The sequence below is a fragment of the Citrus clementina genome, unplaced genomic scaffold, assembly GCF_000493195.1.
Source record: "Citrus clementina cultivar Clemenules unplaced genomic scaffold, Citrus_clementina_v1.0 scaffold_4, whole genome shotgun sequence".
Taxonomy (NCBI): domain Eukaryota; kingdom Viridiplantae; phylum Streptophyta; class Magnoliopsida; order Sapindales; family Rutaceae; genus Citrus; species Citrus x clementina.
In genome coordinates, this window is record NW_006262274.1 from 22,569,347 (window position 1) to 22,582,475 (window position 13,129).

The 13,129-nt window shown below is 35.1% G+C and overlaps 2 protein-coding genes across 3 annotated transcripts in view; both read left to right on the top strand.

Moving 5' to 3' along the window:
* The window catches only part of LOC18044447 (probable polygalacturonase At1g80170), a 3,574-nt gene extending 2,386 nt beyond the window's left edge, over positions 1-1,188 (top strand). Inside the window, exons 7-9 of the mRNA XM_024186318.1 lie at positions 64-142; positions 392-541; positions 633-1,188. Coding sequence (XP_024042086.1) covers positions 64-142; positions 392-541; positions 633-920 — 517 coding nt within the window. The 3' untranslated portion in view covers positions 921-1,188. The remainder of the gene's footprint in view (positions 1-63; positions 143-391; positions 542-632) is intronic.
* Positions 1,189-7,737: 6,549 nt separating this feature from the next.
* Positions 7,738-12,152, top strand: LOC18044063 (polygalacturonase At1g48100). 2 transcript variants are annotated; one of them, XM_006438282.2, is made up of 7 exons: positions 7,738-8,180; positions 8,979-9,110; positions 9,202-9,432; positions 9,531-9,575; positions 9,661-9,868; positions 10,633-10,823; positions 11,360-12,152. In XM_006438282.2, exons 1-7 carry the CDS (start codon positions 7,800-7,802, stop codon positions 11,753-11,755), a joined length of 1,584 nt encoding a protein of 527 aa, XP_006438345.1. In that variant the 5' UTR covers positions 7,738-7,799; the 3' UTR covers positions 11,756-12,152. The 2 variants fall into 2 exon arrangements, with proteins under 2 accessions (XP_006438345.1, XP_024042523.1); XM_024186755.1 differs by lacking the exon at positions 7,738-8,180 and adding an exon at positions 8,649-8,690 and having other exon boundaries at positions 11,360-12,148.
* Positions 12,153-13,129: the final 977 nt, after the last annotated feature.

Consider the following 13,129-nt stretch of genomic DNA (forward strand, 5'->3'; position numbering starts at 1 on the left):
CAGGTAGTACTTCATAACATGAGTAAATCACGTAGATCTGATATGTAACACTGGCAATACCAGTTTAGCTACTTTAGGAGAGACATTAGGAAAAGTCCAAATTGGCTACATTCTGGAAACCTGGAAAGAGACTTTTTCTATTGTATATTTAACTTCAAGTATTCATTAACACTCCAAATTGCTAACAAAGTGTTTGAATGTTTTTTCAAGACTTCGAAACAAATTTTTCTTTGGTGTTAAGAAACAGTTTTTGTGCTTCTCCAATTTTCTGCATTGAATGTATTTTCTATACTTTTATGGGTCAGAATTTGATAGATACATAGCGCTTACATGTTGAAACATAGAGTTCGTTCTAAGCTCCAATTAATTTTACTCTTTCTTTTGAAACTGATGGGAACCCTTTCTTTTTCAACCTATGGTCCAGGGAGGTTCTGGTTATGTTCGTGGGGTACGATTTGAAAATGTGAGGATGGAAGATGTTTCAAACCCCATTATCATTGACCAGTTCTACTGTGACTCCCCAAAAGCCTGTCAGAATCAGGTACATTATCCGGTTCCCTTTCTATAATTGAAACATGGAGTCTCAATTCTGTAAAGATTGTAAACGATTAATCCTCTCTTGTATTTGCTAGACATCAGCTGTTAAAATAAGCCAGATCATGTACCGGAACATTAGTGGGACTACAAAGAGCTCAAAAGCAATGAAATTTGCCTGCAGTGACACCGTCCCCTGTAGTGACATAGTCTTGAGCAATGTCAACTTAGAGAAGAAAGATGGTACGGTAGAGACCTACTGCAACTCTGCTCAAGGCATCGGGTACGGCATTGTGCATCCTTCAGTAGACTGCTTAACCTCCAACGATAAAGATGCTAAGCTCGCAGAACCAACAAGAAATGAAATTGTTCACACTGAGCTGTGACTTGCCAACTATAGGCCCTTAAATAATTACGTCATAGTATATTGATCGGGTATGTAACTGGACCGTAGAGCATACTAGTATAGGTTTCTTGGTGGAGGACTGAGGTGACCAAGTTAAATTTTTTATGGGATATTGAGGATGTTTTATATGTTATCCATCGAATATATATAATTATATACACACACACACAGAGAATGGAAAGCCTTGTATGTTTGTTGCAGTACAATTGACATTGAAGAGCAAAATTGAATAAAACCAATTCATAGTACTTCCCAAATAGTATCTCTTGGTTATATCAAGCGTTTAAAGCTTGGAATGAGATTGAATCGGATCGACTGTTTTGTTTTTGTTTTTTTTTTTCTAAAGGAGTTGGACTACTGGAACCCTCTGAAGTCCTAATCGAATCTCTTTAGAGGCTTGCAGATCGAAATCGGGCCAGGCAGCCTGTGCTTAGATTTTCTGGAAAAGCCCACTGAGTTGTAAAAACATAATTGTTTGTGTGTCCAGCCCAGTGAAGTCCCTTGAGAACTCAATTACAAGATGCGTTTTTTTAATATAATTATTACACTCACGTCACGTCAAGATTGAAATTAAAAAAAAAAAAAAACTAATAATGAGATGAAACAATACATACAGGCGAGACAATGCGGGTGACGGGAACGATTAGAGATTCAAATCGAAATGCTGACAATACTTCGTACCCATAATGTGATTGGTTAAATTAGGCTTATACCTAAAAGATTGTTACCCAAGGAAAAACTAATAATAATAATAATAATAATAATAATAAAATGGGTTGCTTAGAAGAACGAATGACTTATTTGTAAAGTTTCTCGGCCCGTTTTAAAGTGACAAGTGCACAATACATGTTACATTAAACGACATTGTGTTGTCCAACGTACACACATTAACATATGTATAATACTATACAGCATTGATTTCATTACACGTATGCTTGAAAGAAAGATAAAAGAAATGTTAAAGTGGTTTTTAATTTATGTTGTCACTACTCAATTCGTTTTCAGATTGCAACACAACCCCCATTGTTTAATACGTAATATAATAGATACGCACCAGTTGGTATGTTAATTCAATCATGGATGACAATTTGATTTTAAAAATTTTGACAATGCCATGCTAATTTCTTTATCAATTATTTGATGGGGAGACGCCACCTCATCATCTTTATTTTTTAGTGGGAGTGAAATTGAAGGATTAAGGGTGTGTTTGTGATTGAGGTTGTTTAAGTTACAACACTAAAGTGTTTGTTAAACACTAACTGCTGTACCTTATAAATTATGTTGATATGATTTTTCGGTTGTATGATGAAAAATCTATTATATTTTTAATAATTTTGTCAAAATTATTATTTAAAATTTATATTTACTACATATTATTAATTTTTATTTGATAATTATAGTTTTTTTTCCACAACAGCTGTAACTTAAAAGTTACATCACCTCAATCTCAAACGGAGCTTAAGATTTAAGAGAGACAAAGACAAGTTACACCACCTCAATCTCAAACGGAGCTTAAGATTTAAGAGAGACAAAGACAATTGCGAATTCCAAGAGCCCAGCTAGATTCTAAGTTCGTTATATTCATTATCATTTCATAGTTTTTTTTTAACATGATTTTCTCTAGTTAATTAGCAGGAGAAGAAAATATATGCATTCCACACTATTTCATTTTAATTTTTACTATCTAATAAATGAATGTTTAAAACTCTTTGATTAGTGAATTGCGTCAGTTAAGATACTGATAACTAAGAGCATCATAAAATATTAATCTCTTAGTTCAACACTATAAAATATTTAATACGTTTATCTCTATTCAAACAGACCAAGTTTACTAAAGAAATGAGATTAAATCCTCATTTATAAAACAGTAGAGCCTAATTCTCAATATTTGAGATAATAAGAATCAAATTATCTATGGGATCAAACCCTTAGGGTCTAGTGGGTGCTTTTTGTCCACTGATTTAACCCAAAAAAAAAGAAAAAAAGAATGTGACCAGAAGGCTATATATGTCCTCTCCTTAGGCCATCTTTCTTTGAAGTTACCCTCCTAAATTTGAATCAGTGAACTTTATAGTATCAAGCAACAAGTTTTATTATCATCATCCTGTTCTCCATATGTTTAATAAAATAAACAAATCTAGCTGGTGGGTGGAATTAAAGCTTGTCAAGAATATTAATAACGTGCCGGGAATTTCACGGCGAGTACTTGATGGCCAATGGTGTAAATGAAAAGACGACCATTTAGTGGAAATAATGCAACTTTACACCAAGCATTTTCGTGATGGCATTGTACGAAATATTTGTACAAGCAGAGAACATTCCAAATTGCCAAATCAAATTACAGGTTGGTGAAGATCAATAATTAATATTGTCTCAATCTACCTGTCAGGAAAATCGTACGATCAAAATATGAAATGTCTTCATTTAAAAAACTATGTGCTGGCTGGCCTGTTTTAAAGGTGATTGGTGGGAAAATGATTATGTAACAGCAGCTGGTCTTAATTACTTGCGTTATAGGCCAAGTTATATTAGAGGAAAGGGTTCCAAAAAAAATGATGTATGAATGAGATGTTGCATTTTTGTCCCCAGAAAATAAAATAATGATAAGCAAATCTTTATGGGCTCGAAATGATCCGTGACATTGCTTTGGATGCATGGTGGCCGGCTCTTTTTTAGGCCATGAATCAAGGGTCTTGTAAATTGTAATACAAACAAAAAGCTGGCGTCAAAAGCACTTTTGAGTTTTGTCCTTCTAAATTTAAGAATCGAGAATCGAGAGAGAGAGAGAGAGAGATCAAGCAGAAGCAGAAGCAGAAGCACAATATTAATGGCTGAAAAGAAAACTCAGTGATTCACATGCACGACAAGAAGGAATTCACAAACCAGAACATCAGCAGAAAGAACAATAAGAAGAGCTTATGAACAATAAGAACAGTTGAAAATTTTATTAATTAAATTCTTGTAGCTCCAATTCAAGTTATAGAATGAATCGTGAAAAATCCCCCCGGCCCCTCTTATTTTTTTGGCCATTTTAACTTTTCTTCTTCTTCTTCAATTAGAGGCTGAAGCATGATCTAAGAAAAGTGATTGCAAATTGAAGAATCGGATGTAAATTTGCACTTTTACACTGAAATGAAAAGTTGATTTTCTTTCTTTTGCAAAATATTGTTAAGAAGTTGTTTTAGAATATTTTTAGCATCATCAATTAGTAAAAAATACACAATAATTCCCGATTGCTGATTATATAATAATATTTTAAAGTATTATCTAAAACTCGACAAGATTTGCCAATTTGGGTTTAAAGGACATAACAAGTACTCAAACGTGTGCCTTGTCTAATTAATTTAGAAGCACTAATGTTGATTTCATGTGTATGATTAATCATTTAATAAATTTATTGTTGAACTTAATTTATTCTCTAAAATCTGAATATGTTGGGTGTTAGCAGCCAGAAGAACAACTAAGCACAACCGCAAATTAAGTTGGAATCGAAGTAAAATAATCACTTCATTCTTTTATTTCTTTTCTCCGTTAAAAATTAGCTTTAATTAACTGACATAATTAATCCAATTGTAAAATATAATGAGATCATGAATGATGTAATGCTTTCGCTGCTTGATTGAACAGTCAATCTATATACAGCGAAAGATTTGATTTAATCGCAAGGTAATGATGAGGAAATGAAGACAACGAATATGACAAAAATCCAACCGATATCATAGTTTAACATTAATTAATTCTTTAAGAGGAAATCACATTAAATTTGATCGTCTTGCATGTAGTTATAATAATCAAATGAGTGCATAAAGTTTGTGGGAAACTTCTCTATTTAGAACTTGTACATGAAACCCTAAAAAGAATGAAATAATTCCCACTTTATCAATTTGACGCGGGCTGTTGAAGCTGCACATGTTGATAAGTTAAAAGAAAACATGAATGTTGATGCCTTGGTTGGTGGCAGAAAAATGAATCACAAAAGTGAATAATAATAATAATAATAAGTCAATAATAATGGAGCAGAGAGAGAGAGAGAGAGAGAAAGAGAGACAGAAGAGAAGAAATTAATAAGAAGTTAAGAACCCCAACCCTAATGGAGTTCACGAGAAGATTCGAAGTTCACGAGCTTCACAAAAAGACGGCTTCGAAGGTCCTACTACTACTCCCCCAACTTCACCTAATCTATATAAAGTCCATATCATGCACATAATTAATATATATGTATGCTTGTCTCACCAAAGACTGCAATTACAATTAACAAATTATTTAACTGTGCCTAATTAAATTATTACTGGGACTTTAAATTTAACAAATAAATGTTTGTGATTCATAAGTCGATTAATTCAATTATATAACGACTTTATGTGAGATGTGTGGCCTTTTATGTCGTCAGTTTTGTACATATTTTTCTTACTGAAATATTAAAGCATGCAAATCAGTTGGGACTTTAGTTGAGACTCAACGATTGAGATTTCTAATATTATTGGTTATATTTTCGTGTGGGATTCGGAAATATCATAAATTTGGCAAGGCAAGCACTGCAGCCTAGCACATGAATGAGAAGGGGATGTGTCATGGCGAATTCTAGAGGGAAAGTGACTAGAGCAAGAGGTCAAAGACTGCAAGATAAACTTTGTTGGCTCATGAAAGTGAGTTATGGTTCCTGAACCAACACTATCTTGTTGTTTCTGTAAATTTTATTTTGGGACATATATATGAAGAACCACCATTTACCACATACTTAAAATATTAAATGTTAATGCAACGTCTCCTGTGATATGAAAAATATTTTATATTTGTTGCAAATAGTTATTGAGCTAATAATATAAGCTTGAGGCCATTAATTCTTAACTCTTATGTTAGTTGTCACTTGGGTATAAGTTGTATATGAGCGTTTATGTGGTATATATCCGAACCAGATTAATTTATGCATGGGTGAATCCACACTACCTTATCATCTGACAATATGATTAGTTACAAAACTTGATTTATACATGATGAGGAGACTTGAGGCAATCATGAACTTTTGAGTATGAGTTAGATGTGTGGGCTGCTACATTTATTTTGGTACAACGCCCTCACACTCCCTCTGTTGAAAACCTTTAAAATTCTTTGTTACACACTCAAGTTTCCTGGGGTTATACCAATAGGCCTTTGGTCTAGTGGGAGAACCCTTTCACTTACAATGTTGAGAATAAGAGTTCGAGCCTCCATAAAAATATTATGGGGGTTAGTTTCAATTCTCTCTCGATTATCAAATAATGAAGTGGAGCTCGTCTATTTCTCCATATATATGGTCCTTTAATCACGGGGGGGTCATATCAAAATTTTAGGTGAAAATTTCTTAAGAAAATGGATCTAACGAAGCTTATGGTGATACGATCCTATCGCAGCAGGAGCCTGTTTGTGCAATGATTTATCGCAAATCGCAATCTCTCCTTTTCTCTTCTTGCTGTTATATTATTTGTCTTTTTAAAAGCTTGTTCTCTTCACAGGGATTAAGCATGTGACTCCAAGAGAAGCTTTTTTTTTTTTTTTTTTGGGTCAAATCAGTGTGAACTAATTTATTGTTAGCTTGTACACCATCTACTTGCCTATTTGTACAGTTGTACTTCTCTTAACTGCCATTCGCCAAAACAAATTATTAACAACATTGCCCATCAAATTAAACGTCTCAAAACTATGGGCGCATTTATTTATTTTTTATTTTTCATTATTATCAGCCGTACCTTTTTTTGGGGTCTGATTTTGATCAGCAGTACGTTCTGAGTTTCTTCACATGTTTTTAATACATATACACATAGAGCTTCTCTTAGAAACAGTTTGTTTTGGGCTACTATTTACCTCTCTCTATCTCAGATTTCAGTACTGTTTCTTAAATTTGTCGGGTCATTTTGAAATTGGAAAAGATTTCACGGAAGAAGAGACACCCTCCAGAATTTGCAAGCCATGGTTACGGGTTGTTGTGAAGACAAAGCACAGAACTTTAAGCCCGTGAACGTCGCATGTGACCATAAAGAGCTGTTATAATCAGTGCCCCTTGACACGATATAGACCCACTCACGTGTTCCATTTTGGCTTTTCCATATATTACATGTTCATTAAAATATTTACACCCAACTCATAAAATTGTGGGCACGAGGCAACAGCCAAGCAACTTTTCAGTATCATGATTTTCACCCATCTATATCTTGCGCTGTAATTTGCATCCATTCAAATAGATGCATAAAACTAGACTGTATTAATTTTGTAAAATACAAATTTCAGTTTCTAATCTCTTACCATTTTATAGCTAAGCAAGCAAGTATCAATAACTAACTTAAGTACCCGGCATTTTACAAAATACACGACATAATTGTTGCGAGTAAACTGGAAGAAGCAAGAAAATTAGATAGAGTATACAAAATGTATGGTTGCTTTGGCTTGCCACGGTTTGTATAGTATATATGGCTTTGGAATATTTTGATAAAAATATTGATTGGCGAATTCGAAACTTGTTTGTTTAAACAACTGGGGTGAGTCACATGCAGCGAAGTTTTTAACATGTGGCAAAAATGGGACCTATAGTTGCTGTAGACGAGATAAATTTAATTCCAACAAGAATTCACATTAAGGGGTATATATGAAATGATTAAAAATGCAGAATACGGGAGAGAATTATGAGAAATATGAAACATAAAAGCCTTTGCATTATTTAAAGCGATCTTCAATGATAACTGTTAACTCTCATGAGGCTCATTGCTCTCCCTATATAAAGAGACTTAACTTTTCTTGGCTCACTAATTAAAATTACAGTTCAAGCTTTGTCTTTCTCTCTCTCGCTCTCTGCCTCTGTTTCTAGCTATCTCTTTCTCTAAGAACGATGAGAGGGTTGAGTTTCAGAAGCCTAGCATTCTTATTCTTGATTGCATTTCTTGTCTGGTCTGCAAGTTTTGAGACCTGCAATGCAAGAAGAGGGAGGCATTGGAGGCACGGCAGAAGCAGCAACTCTGTTTCTTTGTCCAAGAAGAATAATAAAGGAAATATCCATCGAAAAGGCGGTCACCACAATTATCACAATGGCAAACCAAAACCAAAACCGAAGCCCAAACCAAAGGCGCCGTCTCATAACAAGTCTCCTCCTTTGGCTCCGGCGGTGCCTACTAAGCCTGTATACGATGTTCCACCACCGAGCCACCATTCCTCTGTCTTTAACGTGAAGGATTTTGGCGCTAAGGGTAATGGAGTTAGTGATGACACTAAGGTAATTCATTTACGTTCAATGCCACTTGTTATTATATATATATATATATATATATGGATGACTCTTTTCAAACATAATAGCCCGGTCTTGAGGATTTCTTTGTGCTTTATAAACTCTAAACAACACTCGCTAATTAGGTGACATGGGATTTCATTTTTTGTCATTCTTCTCAATCGTTGCATCCATAAGAAACGTGATTTTCTTTCTTTTTCATTCAAAAAAAACTTAATTTTCACGAATGGCAGAGCCACATTAATTAATTCTCATTCTTCTAAAACCTTAACGTTTTCAAATGATAATATCCCGGCATATTATTTGTTATAAAGCAAAAGCAATTGACAAGTGATGCAATAAGATTCTACTTTTTAGTGTTACTGAAAAACATTATGCTCAAAATCACTAATTTTAAATCATGCTAATTTTTTTAATCTCTCTTTAATGGTAACAAATGGAGTTAATAGGACTGCGGCCCTGCTTCGGGTGTCGCAATGCTATTGGAGTAAAGCTGAGGTAAATATACGTCCATGAAAATAAATAACAGCAATAAATACAATGAAAACGACAACAGAACCAACAGCGTGGGCCCTCTCCAAAAAAGAAAAAGGACTCTCGTTATGGCAGTTCGGTCACGATTCCGTCAATAATTGCTGACAGTTTTTTCAGCTCACAACCAACACCAACTGTTATCCTATGAATATAGTTATTGTTACTGCATTTTTACTTTTTCAAAACTAACTCCAGTAAAAGTAGGTGGCCCTAGAAAATTACAATTCAATCACACGATTGAACTTGATGCAGGCATTTGAAGCTGCGTGGGCAGCTGCTTGTAAAGTCGAAGCATCAATTATGGTGGTTCCTGCAGAATCCGTATTCCTAGTAGGACCCATGTCATTCTCTGGCCCATACTGCCAAGCAAACATTATATTTCAGGTAAAATCTATGGAACAACAGGATGGAAAATTTACAGGATACATTTTATCGGTTAAGGAACTTTCTAATGAAATTTTAAAATCGTTGTCAGCTGGATGGAACAATAATTGCTCCTACAGGTTCCAAAGATTGGGGTAAAGGATTGTTATGGTGGCTCGATTTCACAAAGCTGAAAGGAATTACAATTCAGGGAAAAGGTATCATTGACGGAAGAGGCTCAGTATGGTGGCAAGACTATCCGTATGATGATCCTATAGATGATGAATCAAAGCTCATCATCCCATTACACAACAACACATTACCAGACAAGCCACCAACGCCGGTAATTTAGTTACCTTCATCAGTTTGTTAATTTTTCCCTGTGATTCGAATTTTGATTATCGGCAACTATTCTTGTTTCTCCTTCAAATTCTGTGGCAGATAAGAAGTGAACTATCTGGGAAAATGCCAAGCATCAAGCCAACAGTAATGACCACTTAATCATTGCAAAAATTCAAATTGAAATTCATGGCTATGCAGTCCTCTAACATCATGTATTGTTATGTAACAGGCTTTGAGGTTCTACGGGAGTTTTAATGTTACAGTTACCGGAATAACAATTCAAAACAGTCCGCAATGCCACCTCAAGTTTGATAATTGCATTGGAGTTGTGGTACATGATGTGAGCGTTTCATCGCCTGGTGATAGTCCCAACACAGATGGAATTCACCTGCAAAACTCCAAGGATGTGCTAATTCATACTTCCAATCTTGCATGCGGTAATTACATTGCTCGTAAATGAATAATGTTGCCATATAAACCAAATTTAACCACACATGATGAGCTGCGGGTCAAGCTTGAATCTCAACAAACAAGAAGACCTGCAGGGTCAAATTGAGGTTAATATGGAACACTTGACAGCATTGTCATATCCACTTACCCAACAGAAATAAGAGAAAGAGGGCGTTGCGTAAGGGACATGCCTTGATGCAGGTTCCTTAAAATTCACTGACAATCTTATCCAGACCTCGTAGCCTTATTCTCCAGCACATGGCAAGAAGCAATCTTCAAAATTCCGAAAACTTTCAACCATTAGTTATTCAACGCCTGACATACCTGAACTTGTCAAGGGATGGACCAATTTAGGATGAGGTTTTGAACCCCACAGGCAACAAAAAACACATCTTTTGTTGTATCTTTTCAACTTGCATTTGTCTTCACTTTGCTACATAATCTTCTGCCCATCTTCTTTGCCTTGTTGACTGAAAATGAAGGCCCAACTAGAAGGGATATGACATAGAAATGAATGTAAAAAGATCCAGATATCTGGTCCTACACTGAATGAAGATTTTAATATTGAGTCGAGTGCTTAATTAAAAACCGGAGGTTTAGTTTAACATATAAATAGGGTACACGGTAGGCAGGATTGAAAATTAGCTTTAAGTTAAATCAAAGCTGATTTCTTTGATATAAATGACTAATGTTGAAACAGGTACATATGTTGCATTGATACTAAGCTTTTAAAATGTGATGACTTTTACAGGAGATGACTGTGTTTCTATTCAGACTGGATGCTCAAATGTATACGTACATAATGTGAACTGTGGTCCAGGACATGGAATCAGCATTGGAAGTCTGGGAAAAGAGAACACCAAAGCATGTGTCTCAAACATTACTGTCCGAGATGTCATGATGCATAACACAATGAATGGTGTCAGAATCAAGACTTGGCAGGTAATGATACCATCTGGAACCCAATGTTATAATTCAGAATAGAACTAACTTAATAAAAAAACAATAAATGTAAAAGGCTACCCATATTGTGATCAAAACTGAGGTAGAGTGATGAGATAGATTAACAATCACATACAAAAACAGAGCAAATTTAGTGACTTGCAGTGATTTCTTATATAAAGGATTAAGATTTAAATCATCAAGAAGGGCAGAAACATAGTAATAAGTCAACAAGATTTTCACCATCTTATTTAAAGTCATTCAAAAAAATTTTCCGAGCACTTCTAGACATAATTGCAAGATTTGCAACAAATTTTTAAAGAATCTGAAAGAGTTAGAGATGTGTTCTCTGTTTGCTACAAAATCTAACTATTTTTTGAAGCATTGATCACATGCAGAATTCCAATAACTTAATTTCCTTTCCCATCTCCTTCATTGGATAACATCTCCAAGTCATTTTGCTAACTCTAGAGTTTTTCCTATACTTGAAGTGTGCAAGCACATTTTTCTCACAATTTGAAATTTCACATCTGCAGGGTGGATCGGGTTCTGTTCAGGGGGTACTTTTCTCAAACATTCAAGTTTCTGAGGTCCAACTTCCAATTGTGATTGACCAATTCTATTGTGACAAAAGTACATGCAAGAACCAAACATCAGCTGTGGCTCTATCAGGAATCACCTATGAAAGAGTTAAAGGGACATACACAGTAAAACCAGTACACTTTGCCTGCAGTGACAGCCTTCCATGTGTAGATGTAACTCTATCTGTTATAGAGCTAAAACCAGTGCAAGAACGCTACCACATGTATGATCCCTACTGCTGGCAGGCATTTGGTGAGTCAACCACTCCAACTCACCCCCCGATTGCTTGTTTACAGACGGGCAAACCACCAAGCAATAGGCCTCAGTCCAGTCCAGATGCATGTTTTTAAGCTCAGCCTAAGGTGACTGACGGGCAGACATTTGGTGAGTCAACCACCCCAACTCAGCCCCCGATCGCTTGATTACAGACAGGCAAACCACCAAGCAACAGGCCTCAGTCCAATCCAGATGTATGTTTTTAACCTCAGCCTAAGGTGACTTCTGGTGCATCCATTTGAGTGGTAGGCACGATTTGCTGACCCCTATCACACCATTAGTTCATTAGGTTACGAATGCGAATGTGTATATTAATTTAGGCAGCTCTTAGCTTATAGGAATTCTTCCTTCAATAGATTGGTTTTCATTGTGTGAGGGTGGGTATATACCAGTATTGATATCGGCCTTGATTGCTATGCTGTGCTGATTGTCTTGATTGTCCGATTGTGAGCTAATATACGAGTGCTTCATTTGCTATAAATAAATCTCTTTATCTGTGAACCATGTAATTTCAAAAATCATCATCTTTTCTCTACAATTTAAATATCCAAGTTACACTATCCCCATCAATGGAAATATCCTAATTATCAGATTGATCGGATGGCCGAAAACCGACGTAAGCATAAATGAAGTATGAAGAGTAATAACAACATGGCTAGAGGATCAAAGGGAGCTTACAGGTGAGCTACCACATCCAGAGGCAGAGAACCAAATAATAAATTCAAAACAGAGAAAATGTTTTCAATCTTCAGGAATAACAAATTTGAAAAAAAATAAAATTGAATAAAGTGAAACATATAACTCTCACCTGGCCACTCCACAGAGAGGCCTGCTTCAGAAGCTTCCACAGTCCAAACGCTTGATCATGAGTCAGGACTAGGGGTCTGGTCCTCTTCATGCAGATACAATGCAAACAGACGAGTATCCGCTGGTTTCGCCGGCATTAATGATTAATAGCGTCGCAGTCGCTGCGCAACCGAGGATTTTTAATTTTAATTAGTCTTTTACACGATAATACTGGTAATGCGCAAATGTTATTGATGGGCCTAGGCGAAATCTCAATGAATTTAAGGTAGTGTTTATTTTCTGGAGTGCGATGGTGGAGCGTGGATTTCTCTTATTTTAGTGTTTACTTATTATTTTTAAGGAGGGAGTGAGATTCTCATTCTGTGAGTCCTATTTAATTTTAGAGTGGGAAGTGAGATTTTCACTCTCATGAGGGGAGTTAGGAGTGAAAATCCACTCCTCCCTCTTTCTTTTTTACTCTCATAATTAAAATAAATAAACAAAATAAAATTTAATAAAATAAATTATATCATAGTTATTAAAAGTAATAATTATAACATATTTATTTTATTAAATTTAATAAAATAAAAATGAATAAATATTATATTTAAATTAATAATATTAAACATTAATTTGAATAAATATTAATTATTTAATTATTT